This window comes from Harpegnathos saltator, unplaced genomic scaffold (assembly GCF_003227715.2).
Source record: "Harpegnathos saltator strain DR-91 unplaced genomic scaffold, Hsal_v8.6 scaffold17, whole genome shotgun sequence".
Taxonomy (NCBI): Eukaryota; Metazoa; Arthropoda; class Insecta; order Hymenoptera; family Formicidae; genus Harpegnathos; species Harpegnathos saltator.
In genome coordinates this window covers 151373-167964 of record NW_020229950.1, presented here as the reverse complement: position 1 = coordinate 167964, position 16592 = coordinate 151373, and the positions used below count along the sequence as shown (strand labels likewise).

Here is a 16592-nt window from a genome sequence, read left to right as displayed (position 1 = left end):
CGGGATTTCGGGATTTCCAAATTTAATGCTTAGTGTCTATATAATACTTACATTTACAAAAATTTTACTTTAATAATTATTACTTATTACTGATGTTTTAGAGCATTTGCTAGAGAAGTGTGTATTTATATTTTAAATTTAATTCCATGTATTATTTTTATTTGTTTTAAATATTAAGGAAGTTTTCTATTTTAAATTTCATGGATAAACTGGCGCAACACAGACTTGAATCCGGGACTCTCGATCAGATATTTTTTAACAAAATTTATGTTTTATTATTTTTAAAGTCGCTTTTTCAATGTGAAAAAGAAGAAATAATTATTTTTATTTTTATTACAAACACTTTAATTTTTAATTGTAACAGTTTTTGTGCAATCATTAATGTAAGTTGCTTTCATTTTTACTGAAACCTTATTTTTTGTTTGTCATAATGTTCATTAAAGTCTATGAACGTTCTATAAATAAAATAATTCTATTATTTGTAAATATTCCTTGTTTCTTTCTTTACATATATATAATCCCGGGACTAGTCCCGGGATTCCGGGATGGAATCCAAAAAATCCCGAAATCCCGGGATCCTTAATTGTATCCGGGATTGGAAACTCTATGTGTGCCTCGGTTGAGACGCGCGGTTGAAATTTCAAGAAAGTTTTCCCTTTTCATCGATGATTGAATAAAAGATTTATCGTTCTTCCTATTGAAGAGCTGAGAAAGGAGCTCAAAGAAACAGCGCGGGGCGAACACTTCGTCACGCGAGATTCACGACGAAACGTCGCGCACGACCAGCGAAATTGTATTTCGCTGGAAATCCTAGCAATTTTTGACATTAAACGACCTCACGCTCAGGAGGCAGGCGAAACTCGCAGGGGTCCGTGACTTTGTCTACTGTGTAGTTCACTTTTTACTTAAATGATAAATATAAAATCTCGTTGTCTCCTCGCGGGACTGAAATTTCTGAGAATCCTGCAGATTTAAACTTCGGGAGTTTTCAGTCAGCCCGTCGGTTGGGCTCAGCTTGGCTCAGTCGAGGGATCGCGTCGTTAAAATTGGCTATCGGCGACAAAAGCTCGGCGAGATAAGAGGAGAGGAGGCGGTCGGAAGTCCGTCCGCACATGCTACTTTTCGAGAGCGCGAGGATAGTTACAATGATCCCCTTAGTCAGGTGCAGCTGACCTTAGCGCTCATACTTCGGGCGTAATAGAGAATCTAATGAGAATACGTGAAACGCGATAACGTGAAATAACGCGCGAGTTTCACCATGCATGGACGGTTTAGCGTTTCGATCGAAAAGTGAAATAAAAATAGAGAGGAATTCGTCTTTTGCGTCATACACAGCAGTTATATATACATACAGGGTGATTCGAAACAATCAGTTATTCTTAATATGCCGTATTCTTGAGCAAATTCTATTGTAAGACTACTTTTCCTCTTGCAAAATCTTATTCGATGTTTAGTTACTGAGTTATTAAGAGAAATATTTCGTCTATTACGAGCCGAGCACAGAAGGCAGGCAGGGACGGAACAATTGACCGTTGGGGCGCACGCCGCGTTGGTGCGATGTGCTAATCGACGCATGCAATAACGTTCATCCATATTATTTTTAGAACTTCAAAATTTTAACAAAATTTAACAAAGACAAGCTATTTATCTTAATAACTCAGTAATTAAGCATCGCATAACATTTTGCAAGAGAAAAAATAGTCTTAGAATTGCTCAAGAATATGGCATACTAAGGACATCTGATTGTTTCGAATCACCCTGTATACCGCGACCGAAAGCTATTCATTTGTTTGCTCGGCATGTTAACGCTTGGGAGGCGCATGTGCGTATGCGCGAACGAACGAACGATCGATATACATTGTTGTCGATATGTGCGGCGCAATACGAAATTTACGCATGCTCCTCCTGTACTCGCCGCGTTACACGAAATTGAATAAATTATTCTATTTGCACATATTCATGATAATACATTACGGATTGAGACAGAGTCATGAATATAATGTCGTTTTTTGTCTTACCTCTTTCTATTTTTAATACAAGAATATGCAGACAAGAATATCCTTTTACCGTTGAAATGACCACGAGAAACGATATACTTACCCAAAAGAAAGTATTCTATTTGTAAAATGATTTTTCTCATAGTCTCATACTCTAAACGAAGCCTTTTGCAGAAAAAGAATTCTTCCTTCGATAAAACGATTAAAGAATGTATTCGCAATGTAAACGCGATTTTTAAGAAGGCATTGATGCTATTAAATTAGAAATGCGATCTTGAGGTAAATTTTGCCATTGAGTTTGTAAATCTTGTCACAATTCAGCTTTATTGGAGTATTTCTTATTTCCTATACGTAGTGTGAGTTCTTGCCACAAATGCTCAATAGGATTCAAGTCCGGCTATTGCGAGGGCCAGTCAAGAACTCGCATTTTTTTCATGATGAAAAATTCTTTTATTAGTTTTGATAAATGTTTGGGATCGTTATCTTGTTGGAAAATCCAATTACGTGGCATGTTTCAAATTGCATATGGTAGCATATGCTGTGTCAATATATCTCGATAGATTATAGCGTCCATAGTACCCGTGATCTCACATGGACCAATGGACCAACTCCATTATAAGGAAATGATCCCCAAACCATCACGTTACCTCCACCATGTTTACGGTAGAAATTTAGTATCTTGAGTTATATCTTGTGCCTATTGGACGTCGTATATACTTTTTACCGTCACTTCAGAATAACTGAAACTTTGACTCGTCAGAGAAAAGTACTTTTCGTTAATCAACTTCAGTCCAATGTTCAAATTTCTTTGCAAAATCTAATCGAACTTTCTTATTGTTTGCACTAATTAATGGTTTTTTTTTTACACTAGCACGTCCTAAAAATCCTACTTCCTTTAGACATCGAGATATTGTACTTCAACTAATATCAGCAAGATTTTCTTCTCGTAGTTCTCGAGAAGTATCTATGGTAGTTTTTCTAGCATCTGCTATCTACTTTCTTTTAATCATTTTATCGACGCGCTTTGTAGTTTTGCAAAGTCTACCGTTTTGTGGTTTATCAGCTAAAGAGTTCGTTTCGAGTTTCAATTTATATTTAGCAATAATCCTATTTACAGTACTTTTATCAATTAATAAGCAATTAGCAATTTTGTGAGAAACCTTTCCTTGTTGAGAAAAATTAATCACGGCTTCGCGTAACTGAAAGCTTATACTAGGTGCGCAACTAAGTTTCCGGGTTTTTTTGACCAATGAAAAATGGAAAATTTCAAGAGAAATACAAAAAATGGTTTATTCAAAGTATCATCCCTCGCTAGCTACACATTTTTGCCATATCTCTGGCAATACATGAGTACCGCGACGATAAAACAACGCGTCTTTGGACCGAAACCATTCATTCAACCAATTTTGCACTTCTTCGAAATTGACCAAGTGTTACCCAGCCAAACCATGCGTCATCGACCAGAACAAGTGATAATCGGAAGGGGCCAGGTCTGGCGAATACGGCGGGTGCGGTAGCAGATCCCATTTCAGCGTTTTGATGGTGTCTTGGACGATGGAAGTGCGATGGCACGGAGTGTTGTGGTGCTGCAATATCACTTATTCGTGTCTCGTGTCCCATTCTGGCCGTTTTTCGAGCAATGCATGGTTCAAATTGATCAGTTATTGTCGAAAGCGATGCTCATTGACAGTTTCACCCGGTTTCAGCAGCTCATAGTACACGATTCCTTTCTGGTCCCTCCAAACGCAGAGCATTGTCTTCTTTCCGAAGCGATTTGGCCGTACCGTCGATGTTGATGCTTCGCCAGGTGAAAGCCACGATTTTTTACGTTTGGGATTCTCGAAATATATCCATTTCTCACCGCCAGTAACAATTCGATGCAGGAAATTCTTTCTTTCATGTCGTAAAAGCAAAATTTCGGAAGTGGCTCTTCGATTTTCCATCTGTCTTTCAGTCAACTCATGTGGCACCCATTTTTCTTCCTTTTGAATTTTTCCCATGGCATGTAAACGTTTGGAAATACCTTGGCGAGTCATGTTTAATGCCTCCGCAAGTTGATCTTGTGTTTGCGTATCATCCAATAACGCTTGCAGATCGGCGTCTTCAATTGTTTTTGGTCTTCCGGAGCGCTCCTTGTCCTCAGTGTCGAAATCGCCACTTCTGAAGCGTTTAAACCAATCTTCACAGGTAGTTTTCGATGGAGCATGTTCGCCGTAGGCCTCCTCAAACAAACGACGTGCTTCAGCTGTACTTTTTTTCAAGTTAAAGCAGAAAAGCAAAGCTTCCCGCAAATGCTGTTTATTTGGCATAAAACTCGACATCTTCGTTGTTAGAAAAAATATTTTTGCGTTGCGATATGTGTTGGTATTACAACTGGTTATTGTTAACAGATGTCCAAGCTATAACAAAAAACACAACTTTCAGACATGTATGTCGACTACATATGTCGTTAGCGCCATCTATGTGTGAAACCTAGAAACTTAGTTGCGCACCTAGTATGTTTCGACATTGCGGTAAACAATAGACTGAACCTTAGTTAAAATAAATGTTTACGAAGGAGTTTCATAAGAAACGTAAACAAACCGGGCTCATAAAGTCACAATAAGAATACGGCTCCATACTTTTGGACACGTGTAAATATTATAATACAGAAGATTTTACAAGTAAAACTTATATAAAACTTACCTTTTTAAACAAAAAGGTAAAAAAAGTCACCAAGTATAAGCGCAACACGTATTGTGTTATTTTTAGAAGTATCAAACTCAAATTCTTTTTTTTAATGTAACATGTTATATATGTTATATATGTGTACATAAGTCTTTACGAGTAAAACTTATAACTATAATAAAACTCTGCAACACTTTTCTACTGTACAAAAGAAGTGATATATTAGAACAGTAACGCCAACTGAGAAACCTAACATATTGGGTTGGCAAGAAAGTAATTTCGGTTCGCGCCAATAGATAGCGTTTGTGTCGTTATTCTTCTGTCAATGTTATAATTTTTTTTCTTTTCAGATTTGGTAGTTGACACTCTTAGGTTACTATAGAAACAAATTCCGTGTAAATTTGTTTACCACTGTTGATTTACGGTCAATTTTAACATGGAGTGCAAAAATGATCATTTTCGACATATTTTACTTTTTTATTTTCGTAAAGGCAAGAAAGCGGCTGAGGCTCACAAAGAGATATGTGAAGTTTATGGTGTTGGTTGCATAACAGAATGCACGTGTCAGAATTGGTTTAAAAAATTTCGTTCTGGAGATTTTTCATTTAAAGATGACCAACGTTCTAGCCGACCTTCTGAAGTTGATGAAGACAAAATGAAAGCCATAATTGAATCAAATCGTCATATAATTGTGCGAGAGATTGCAAAAAGGTTAAATGTGTCACACAGAACAATTGAAAATCACATAAGACATCTTGGACTCGCTAAAAAGCTGGATATTTGGGTTCCGCACGAATTGAAAGAAATTCACTTAACACAACGGATCAATATTTGCGATACGCATTTCAAACGTAATGCAATCGATCCTTTTTTGAAGCTAATTATCACTGGTGATGAAAAATGGATCGTCTACAACAACATTAATCGAAAAAGATCATGGTCCAAGCATAATGAACCGGCACAAACCGTATCGAAAGCTGAATTGCATTAAAAAAAGATCATGCTGTCAATTTGGTGGGATTACAAAGGTATTGTGTATTTTGAGATGCTTCCAAGCAATCAAACGATCAACTCAGATGTTTACTGCCAACAACTTATAAAATTGGAGGAAGCAATAAAAGAGAAAAGGCCAGAATTGGCAAATCATAAAGGAATCGTGTTCCACCACGACAATGCGAAGCCCTATACATCTTTAGCAATACGTACGAAATTATTGGAGCTTGGTTGGGAAGTGATGTCGCATCCTCCATATAGCCCCGACCTTGCACCATCGGATTATCATTTATTTTGAAGTTTACAAAACTTTTTAAACGGTAAAAATTTCAACAAAAACGATGATCTCAAATCGCACTTGGTTGAGCTTTTTGCTGATAAAGACCAGCTATCTATGAGCTATTCTATGAGCGTGGAATCATGAAGCTACCAGAAAGATGGAAAAAGGTCATCGAACAGGATGGAAAATATTGGACCGATTAAAGTTCATTTTTTGTATAGAAAATATTGAGTTTTATTTCACACTAAAAAACCGAAATTACTTTCTTGCCAACCCAATATATATATATGATTATTGTATACTTAATTTAATATTTTTAGAAATCTCAAATTCAAATTATTTTCTTTTTTAAGATATATATTATGTACATAACATAAGTTTTTATAATATATGTACATAAACTTTTAAAAATAAAAATTATATCGTGTTATAAAAATTTAACACGTTTGTTAATAGTGTCCAATATTTAAAAAAAATATCTTTTTAAATATTATGTACATAACATAAGTTTTTATGAGTAAAACTTATCAAATTATATTTTTTCTAAGATATATATGTACATAAACTTTTAAAAGTAAAAATTATATCGTGTTATAAAAATTTAACACGTTTGTTAATAGTGTCCAATATTTAAAAAAATATCTTTTTAAAAGTTATGTTATTCAAAATATTCAAGAAAACCTAGCTATAAAAATGTCCATAACTTAAATTTTTACAAGTAAAATTTATCATTATTTATTAGAACATTGAGTCATATGGTTATTTTACTTGTTATTGTAACAAATTAATTATTATAACAATGCAATAAAAAATATTTAATACAAAAATCTTGGCGCGGCTGCACCAAAATCTATATCGAACTAAAACTTGTTTAATACATATATGACAGCATTTTTATTATAATATATTCCAGAGCTCGGCAAAATGTGCACGCGACGGCCGATTTTCGACTCCGCCCACCTTTGTTCCCTTTACCTTGCCGCTCCGCGCGCTGCCTATACGAGCTGCCGCTCGAGTCTCAGGAGCGTGTTTCCAATAGTTTTCTACGTCACCCATGAAGTACTATTGTTAACGCGTTTTTTTTTAAGTGGTATCCCCAGTAAGCCTAATCCACTGATGACTGTAACAATCCGTAACTAATTGAACAGAAGCGAAATAAAATATGTTAAATGAAGAATATTCAATTCGATTTTCGGCGTCTTTTATTGGTAAGAGTGAAAACATCAATTTGGATATTGCATGTAGCAAGCCGCGGTATAAGACGTGGTAAGGAATCGTCGCTTAAAGAAGAACACTTCTCATTTTTTATAAACTTCATTTTTAAAAAATGAAGAGGCTTACTGGGGATACCACTAAAAAAAAAACGCGTCAACAATAGTACCTTATGGGTAATGTGAAAACAATTGGAAACACGCTCCTGAGGCTCGAGCGGCTTGTAGGCAGCGCGCGGAGCGGCGAGGTAAAGGGAATAGCGATGGGCGGAGATAGTCGAAAATCGGTCGTCGCGTGCACATTTTGCCGAGCTCTGATATATTCTATGAATGAAGGTTTATAATTTATTATAATACTATATAAACTTAAATAAAACATTATAGCGTATATGTATAGAGAGAGTTTACAAGTACATTTTATTATAATAAAAATGCTGTCATATATGTATTAAACAAGTTTTAGTTCGATGTAGTTTTTGGTGCAGCCGCGCTAAGATTTTTTATATCAAATATTTTTTACTGCATTGTTATAATAATTAATTTGTTACAATAACAAGTAAAATAACCATATGACTCAATGTTCTAATAAATAATGATAAATTTTACTTGTAAAAATTTAAGTTATGGACATTTTTATAGCTAGGTTTTCTTGAATATTTTGAATAACATAACCTTTAAAAAGATATTTTTTTTTTAATATTGGACACTATTAACAAACGTGTTAAATTTTTATAACACGATATAATTTTTACTTTTAAAAGTTTATGTACATATATTATAAAAACTTATGTTATGTACATAATATATATCTTAAAAAAAAAAATAATTTGAATTTGAGATTTCTAAACATATTAAGTTAAGTATACAATAATCATATATATACGTTAGGTTTCTCAGTTGGCGCTACTGTTCTAATATATCACTTCTTTTGTACAGTAGAAAAGTGTTGCAGAGTTTTATTATAGTTATAAGTTTTACTTGTAAAAACTTATGTATACATATATACAATAAAAACTTATGTATACATATATACAATAAAAAGAATAATTTGAGTTTGACTTCTAAAAATACACAATACGTATTGCGCTTGTACTTGGCGCCTTTTTTTACCTTTTTGTTTAAAAAGGTAAGTTTTATATAAGTCTTACTTGTAAAATCTTATGTATTATCTTTCAGTTTTATTTGTAAAAACTTGTTATGTACATATATATACCTTTAAAAAAAAATTTGAATTTGAAATTTCTAAAAATAGCACAATACGTGTTGCGCTTGTACTTGGCGCCTTTTTTTACCTTTTTGTTTAAATTATAATATACATTATATTATATTGTCTTATACTATGTTACATTATTATTTTATATATACGTCATGTACATACATCATTAATATATAAATATTATTAATTTATACTTACTTGTTAATTATCCAGCTAAATCGCGTAATACCTGCACCACTTATAAATTGTATGAAGCTGTCCTTATAATTGAAGGGCGATCACCCTGGACGACGAGTCAATAAACACCGCTATTGATTTTTCGATGGCATAGCCCATCACATCGTCTGCTCAGCATCAGCTGATCGGCAATCAAATGATGTGCGTCATAACATACCAATACATACCAACACCTTATCTTTTTATGCCTCTCTCTTTCACCCCTCTCGCCCGTTCTCTTTCTCGCCTGTTCCCACCCTCCCTTTCTCTCTCTCACTCTCTCTCTCTCTCTCTCTCTCTCTCTCTCTCTCTCTCTCTCTCTCTCTCTCTCTCTCTCTCTCTCGCTTTCGCTCTCTTTCTCTCTGTCACACATTTTCACCTCCTGTATTCTAGCAATATTCTTCTCTCTCTTACTCTCTATCGCTTGCTCACTCGCACTCGCTGCTCTTTGCTTCTTCAGCGCGCTCGTAACGCCTTTGGTGTCGGAAAAACGAAATGCACAAATTCCCTCTCCTCGGCGGTCTAGCGTTTCTTTCTTATTACTTTCTTACTGAATCGTAATTTAGACTTTGTCTTAAAATATATATACTTGGAGACAACGTACACAAAAAATACTAGGATACTTTTCTTCCTATTTTTTAAGGCTGAATCGATTGGGACTAAAAAAACGTCGATCAGTTCAGCCATTGCTGAGATATGAATATCTCACCTCGTTTCAACTTGCAGTTTCGCGTATAATAGGCACGGTGTGCCTCTTGATATGACTAAATAATTAGAAACTATGTAATTTCAGAATTTTGTAACTGTACTATTATTTATAAAAATGTTATGTCAACTATTTTATATAATTAATTTTTAGAGCAAATCAATATATTGTCATGTATCTTAAAAAGACACTATGGCTCGAAACTTTTGCACGTCACTGTATATATATATATTATTTTTTGCTGTATATTATAATATTTATTTTAAATTAACTAGTACAACCAGTAAGAATAAAGTGCAGTAAGAATAAATAATCCTCTTAAATATATAATCCTCTTAAAATAATCCTCTTAAAATAATCCTCTTAAAATAATAATCTTCTTAAAACAAATTAAATAATCTGTGTATAAGAGGAAATTTATATTAAAATCAATAAGATTTGCATTATACATATAACATATAATCCCTCTAACGTTAAGCATTATTGTGTTTATAATATTTTTCTCTTAATTTTAAAGGAATCTTCTTGAGGCTATATATAAGAATAAAATTCTTTAAAATTTAAATGATTTCGCTTCTGAAATTACTTTTCTTTGGGTGCTTTGTTTATTTTTCTTTTTCTGAAATAATAGTTATCTCCGGCAATGAATATATTTCTCTTGATAATAGAATCTTAAAACATATTTGTCACAAATTTTTGAAAAGTCATTATCATGTGTTCAAAAGAGGAATTTATCATCCTCTTCTCAGAATATCACGAAGCGCTTGTGTTCCACAAGGGAAGCAAACCGAGTTTCTGTTTTAATTTATTTTTTATCATCTATTTATCTATTGTATGTTTATTATCTATTTTATTTTCATGCTGCGTATACAATATAGAGGTCTGCTTGAGTATTGATTCGTCGTTTGCGCTAAACTTTTATTGCTACACATTTTTGCGGAATTTGATTATGTTAATCAAAACGAGTGTTTCGAAGAAATTTACGCAAGTAACGACCATTCACGACGTTACATGAATTTAGAGAAGGTAATATGCGATGACAAAAACAGTATTTGCACCTTGTAACAGTACACACCCAAAATTTTGGGAAATGACGTTGGTCTAAGAAATTTAGGGACGGAAATTTCAATCTATGGCGATGAGCCTCGGTTGTGGGCGATCTTTTGATTTAATAGACGTCGGTATTGCTAATAGAAATCGAGAGTCAAAACTTATCATGCGAGGAACCGCGCAAAAAGAATTTGGAGTCTTTCAATGAACGACGGACTTTCGTTAAGGTCCACTTTGACCTAAAAACGATATTATTTGTCATTCAAGCCAATAGATCCGACACGTTTGCGAAAAATGCTGTCTCTCAGCCAGGAGTCGAGCTTGCGGTCCTTTAGTTCTATTTTTAGCGAGAATCTCAATTTTAGATTTTGTTTGCGCTAAACGCCAAAACGCTACAGTTAACTCCTTGAATTTACTTTAAATAATTTCTTTCTCTCGCGGAAAATAGTCTTTTCGCGTGGTGACTCTCCTCGTCTATCAATATCGCCGCGATCAATGCGATTTACATTTAAGTGCTGTATGCGCTACGTAGGGTTGGGAAAGTTATTTAGTTTGTAAAAGTATCTAGTTACTGTTACAGTTTTTTTCACTGAAAAAGTAACTAATTATAGTTACAAGTTATCTTCAAAAATAAGATGTGACAGTTATAGTTGTTTAGAAAGTAACGAGTCGTTACTTTTCAGTTACTTTTTTACAATAATTGTGCTATTATTTTAGATTTTGTAATTGTGTAAGTTCTTTCAATTATATATAAAAGTAGTTTGTTGATTATTATATTCCTCATATTGTATATAATTTTTACAAATTAGATTCATTAATTTAAATAAGCAATTCATATTTATCCTTTAAGACTATTAATAACAATTATAAGAAAGTGAATGAATTTGATGAGAATAATAGACACTAAAAATACTAAAAGTAATCTTAACATCAAAAATTAAATGTTTTCATTAAAAAATCTATTGATATTTTATAAATAAAGACATAAACTCATATGTTTTTTAAATTTGCAATCAAATTTCTACTTGTATAAATAATTTTAAACACACAACAGCGCGTTTTCCAAATGCAGTTAGAATAACTGTACGTTTATTTGATATCAAGCGTCGCACGTCGCGTTATCGCGCTGGTCTGTCAGAAACTTAAGTTTAAAGAAATATATAAAGTAACTATTAAATTAGTTAAATTAGTTATCAAACAAATGTAACCGAGTTAAATTACAGTTGCAGACGGGAAAAACGGAACGAAGTTGAGTTACCAAAAAAAGATAACTCTAACTATAATATAACTTCGTTACAAGTAACGAGTTGCTTCTCAACCCTGACGCTACGCCACGTGACGTGTGCGGTTCGTGTTTGAATTAAACTCTCGCCATTCTTCGCATTGATAACCAAGTTCGTCGATGCATTTCGACCACGTCGCTTCGCATTCGTTTCAATCCACTGCACCCACGCAATCCACCGCAATCGTTCCGACGGTGCTCGGTGATTTGACGAAAAAGTACATAACAAATTTCGATACGTCCCGGGAGAATATACGTCGAGTGTCGCTCGGGGGAAAACTCGCGAAAATTGTGGGGAGCACAGCGTTCTCGGCCGGGTCGAGAGAGAAAAAGAAGACCTCTCGTCGGGCGCGCGTTCGTCAAGAAATAACATTTTTACAAATTTAAACTTTCTGCAGAAATGATAAATGATGATACGCGCTCAACTCAATGTGAATGACGGTGGCCGGAATGACATTGTAACGTCAAGCGTGGGAAATCTCCGGAATTGGTAATCGTGCGAACGATGGTGAGATTTATCGCGAGCGGAGAGGATATTCGTGGATTTTGTTGATTGCATTTTCGATGGTGTATTTCCGCGCCGCGTGCAAAGTATCGAGCCGTGTAAATTGACACCAAACGGCGACATCAAACGGCACAGATCATGCGTTCACTGTTGTAACATCAGTGTCGACGTCACGCGATGTAAATTTAACACGATCGATCGGCGGCGATGTACGACGGCTCGATTTCTGTTTGACAATACAACATGCATGGCATCAGCAATTTATTCAGTCCCGCAGTATTAATAGATCGCGCACGCGAGCGCCAAAAAAACCATGATGTAACGTGCAAGCGATAGCGTAATCTCTACATCGATACATAATAAGCCGAGAGCGCGGCAGTGGCAGGATACAATTATCGTTTGTTCGCGTTGATAAAATTTATCGTGTCGCCGCATACACCTGCGATATCACTTTTTGGTCTATGTTATCCGATTAGCCGACCGGGATCGAAGGAAAGAGGCCCGGACTTGCGCGTATTTATCTTATTACCGTATCAAGTGCCGTGCAATCTGAAGATAGAAGCCGGAGACCGCCTATAGCCCCGGAGCTTCATGAATTATTTAGCGCCACCAGGGACGCGGGGAGCCGTTTATTAAAGCCACGGAAATTACTCGTATTTGATTTTCATGATTATGAAATATTCACTGACCCGAATACACGCGCGGCCGAATTAAACGCATGAATTTGTCGCACTCGCGCCGCGCATACGGTGCACACGATATCGCGTTGGATGTTCTTCCGCTTTGCGAGGGCACTGAACGATTCCGGGGTGGTTTTTGCCGGTTATCGCGAGTCGTTTATCACGCGCATGTCGATAAACGGACGCGTCCACTTTTCGAGCGCAGAATTAACGTTGGGGCGTCTTCCCGTCTCATTACCCGCGAAATTCGGCGTATCGCGTCTGCTTATACTATCACGCAACAAAATTCCACCATCATCCCGAGCAAAAAGTTCTTAGGGCCATCCTCATGAAGCATAAGGCCCCGATAAGGCCGAAAGTAGGATACCCTGAAAAGGAATGTCTATCATTATTATTACGTCAGGCCCCAAGATGGATCTCTTAGGGATAGATCAGATTTTACGAAATAAGATTTTGATAGGGTAAACTGATGAGGACCTTAGAAGGATTTATTAGGAGTACCTGAAATTTAACAAATAAGGCTTTGATAGGGAAAGCTGAGAAAAGCCTTAGAAGAATTTTTTAGGGATAGGTTAGATTTTGCGAAATAAAGCTTTGATAGGAAAAGCTGAGGAGGGGCTTACAAGGATTTTTAAAGGATGCCTTAGATTTTGTGAAATAAGACTTTGATAGGAGAAACTGAGAAGGGCCTTAGAAGAATTTTTAAGGGATGACTTGGATTTAATAAATAAGGCTTTAACATGAACAACTGATATGGGTCTTAGAAGGATCTTTTAAGGATACTTTAGATATACAAAGTCAAGTTTTGTATATCTAAAGTTTTGTAAAAAATTAATAAGATCTGAAGCGTGTAATAAAATTATCATAGTTTAGTATTGTTTTAGCAGGTATGCTCTATCTGATTCTTTTAAAGGTTTTTTTAATTATACCGCAATTAAGAATAAATTTTATTAGTTTTATTAGTTGTCATATTCATTAGTCTTTTCTAAGGATTTTTCTAAAATTGTCTTCGTTTTGAAATGCAGCAAACTTTAATAAAACCAGTAGCAGAATTATACGAATTATTATATAAAGTATGCTATATTTTCAAAATAAGGAATTCTTGTTGTATAGGTTATAAAGAACAAGGTTATAAAGAAATAAAGAAATTACAGTCTAGATTTCTTGGAATGAAAAGAACGAATATTTTTACTCCAGCAATAATAAAAAATATTTCGAGTCGCAATTGCAAGAGTGAATATCTCAAACTTTAGAATGGATTTTAACTCCATATCTTAATATGATCTCTCAGTACGTTGAGGTCTTAATATTGCCTCATAAAACCCCTGTTAATATTTCCTTATAACCCTTAGGAAAAATTACTTAAGATATTCCAATTAATTTAAAGTTACTTATAGTTACCTAAAGTTACTTATAGTTAACTATAAATTACTTACAGTTAACTATAAGTAATTTGAAAAGTTAAAGTAATTTTTCCTAAGGGAAGGCCTTCATAATATTGCTTTATAAGAACCCATTAAACCATTTGTTATATATCTTGTAAGGTCCTTATCTTTCTATCACTACTAGCTCTGATTGATGATTGATGAACTGAATGTTAGAGAAAAATAATCAGGCCCTTACTAAAACCCTATTAATTTTTCTACTCGGGATGTCGGCCATCGTATAATTCTGCTGCAGTGACTGTGGTAAATTAATATAAAAATACACAAATTCCGAATTGAAATAAATTTCTCTGTAGTATCAACCAAAAATATATTACTTTTAGAATTTTTGAGCATAACTTCCTTCATGGTAAAGAAACCGGATTCAAATTTTTCACGAGATGTTGTTTGATTGAAAATATGCTTTGTTCGGTAAGCTGCACCTGTTATCAAAACATGTTATGACCTATATCATATATATATCCATACACTTCAAACCAAGTTATGCTCAAATATCTTAACCCTTTGTGACGCAGGCGGACATCCAGAGACCCACCTATATTTCGTCAGTTGTTTATATTTTATGAGCAGTTTTAATGATCGATTTCTTAGCAATTATATTTTTTAGCTTCTTAAGACCCTAACTAATGTAAAATAATTGTGATTACTTATAAATGTTTTAAATTTATTATTAATAGTAAATAAGTAAGCTAATAGTAAATAAGTAAACACAACAAAATGTTTTTAAAAATAAATGTATGGCAAGGCGAAGAATTAACTATTTTTATCTGGGAATTGATACGCAGGAATTTTTTTGGGGCGCTGATTACGAATCCGTTGTCAGATTTTAGAAATTCAAAATAGCTAATCTAATATGGTGGACATAAAATTAAAAATTCAACCAATTTCCGTGAAACTAGGTATCTAGGATTTTTTTGTGTCGCTGATTACGAATTCATTATCAGATTTTCAAAATTCAAGATGAACAAACCAATATGTCGGATGAAAAACTTAAAAAAAACTTAAAAAAAATTTCTAGAAAAATTGATATTGAGGGATTTTTAAGTCGCTAATTATGAATCCATCATCAGATTTTCAAAATTCACGATGGCTGATTTAATACAGCGAGAATTTTAAAAAACCTAGATTTTTACGCCATTTTGAGTTTCGAAAATCTGACAACGGATTGGTAATTGGCGACATTAAAAACCGCTAGATACCTAGTTTCACGGAAATTGGTTGAATTTTGAATTTTATGTCCGCCATATTGGATTCGTCATTTTGAATTTCGAAAATCTGACAACGGATTCGTAATCAGCAACTCAGAAAATCCCTGGATACAAAATTTTATAGAAATCGGTTAAAAGGAAAAATTCGTGGTTCAAATCGTTAAAGGTAGTATATTTTTGGCCGGTACTGTAGATATTTACAGAAGACCGATACTCGTGAGAGCGTCGTGTCTACGCAGAGTCAACCCGATTGGTCCGACAAATTCGTCCTTTTTCGACACAGATCGATATTCATTACTGAATCCGAGTTTTATCAGACGAGTTGACTCGCCGGTGCCGCGTGGATTTACTTGTTCGGTAGTAAAAGGTTCATCTATATTTTGTGCGCAACTAAAGGTTGTGCGCAACTGGCTGGTACCTTATCCATAAATAGCAGTGGAACGTGAAAGCATGACCTGTGGCTTACGTGCTGCCATATTATTAATAAGAAACGCGACGTTTGTGTGTATGTGTGTGTGTGTGTGCGTGTGTGCATGTGCGTGTGCGGTCAAAGATAATGCTGCGCTGCCTGACCGCATTACGGAGCGGAAGGGTTAACATTGCGCCAAAGCTCAAAAGCATCAACATCCGGTCGTCCGGCCGTAATAAATATAAAAACAAGTCCTTTGGACCCTCCGTCGTGAGTCATTACCGCCTTAAATATTTGATGAACGGAAATTTTACTGAATCCGTCTTCGCCGTGTGTTTCCTGTTTGCCCGCCAGCCGAGAGCCCAAAACGATTGCCCGATTCGTTTCTAATCGCAGGAGCGGCTGTCCTTGAGGCAGGCCGTCGTGTCCGAGTTCCATAAACATTTTGTACCTAGTGAACATTTGTCATACACAGGATAACGTTACGACGTCCTATAACTGGCTGACTTTGCTTTGCAGATGAGAAGAAAATATATTTAAAACAGATTCGACGTATTTTGTTAGCTGAAAGAAGGGAGGTTTCACCTGAAAGAATAAAAGCGATAAAAGGTGAAAGATCACCTTCAATTTCCCGTGCGCCATCGTTAACTACCATTGACGAGAAATCAGCAAAGACAATCAAAAAAGGAAAAGAGAAGAAAGACGAACAAGGTAAAACAAAAAGACG

General features: G+C 35.0%; 1 protein-coding gene across 2 annotated transcripts in view; it reads left to right on the top strand.

Moving 5' to 3' along the window:
* Window positions 1-16498, top strand: part of LOC109504127 (calcitonin receptor-like) — a 149611-nt gene extending 133113 nt beyond the window's left edge. For both annotated transcript variants that reach the window (XM_025297122.1, XM_025297121.1), the window contains exon 5: window positions 16385-16498. In XM_025297122.1, coding sequence (XP_025152907.1) covers window positions 16385-16405 — 21 coding nt within the window. In that variant the 3' untranslated portion in view covers window positions 16406-16498. The remainder of the gene's footprint in view (window positions 1-16384) is intronic.
* The last annotated feature ends 94 nt before the right edge of the window (window positions 16499-16592 follow it).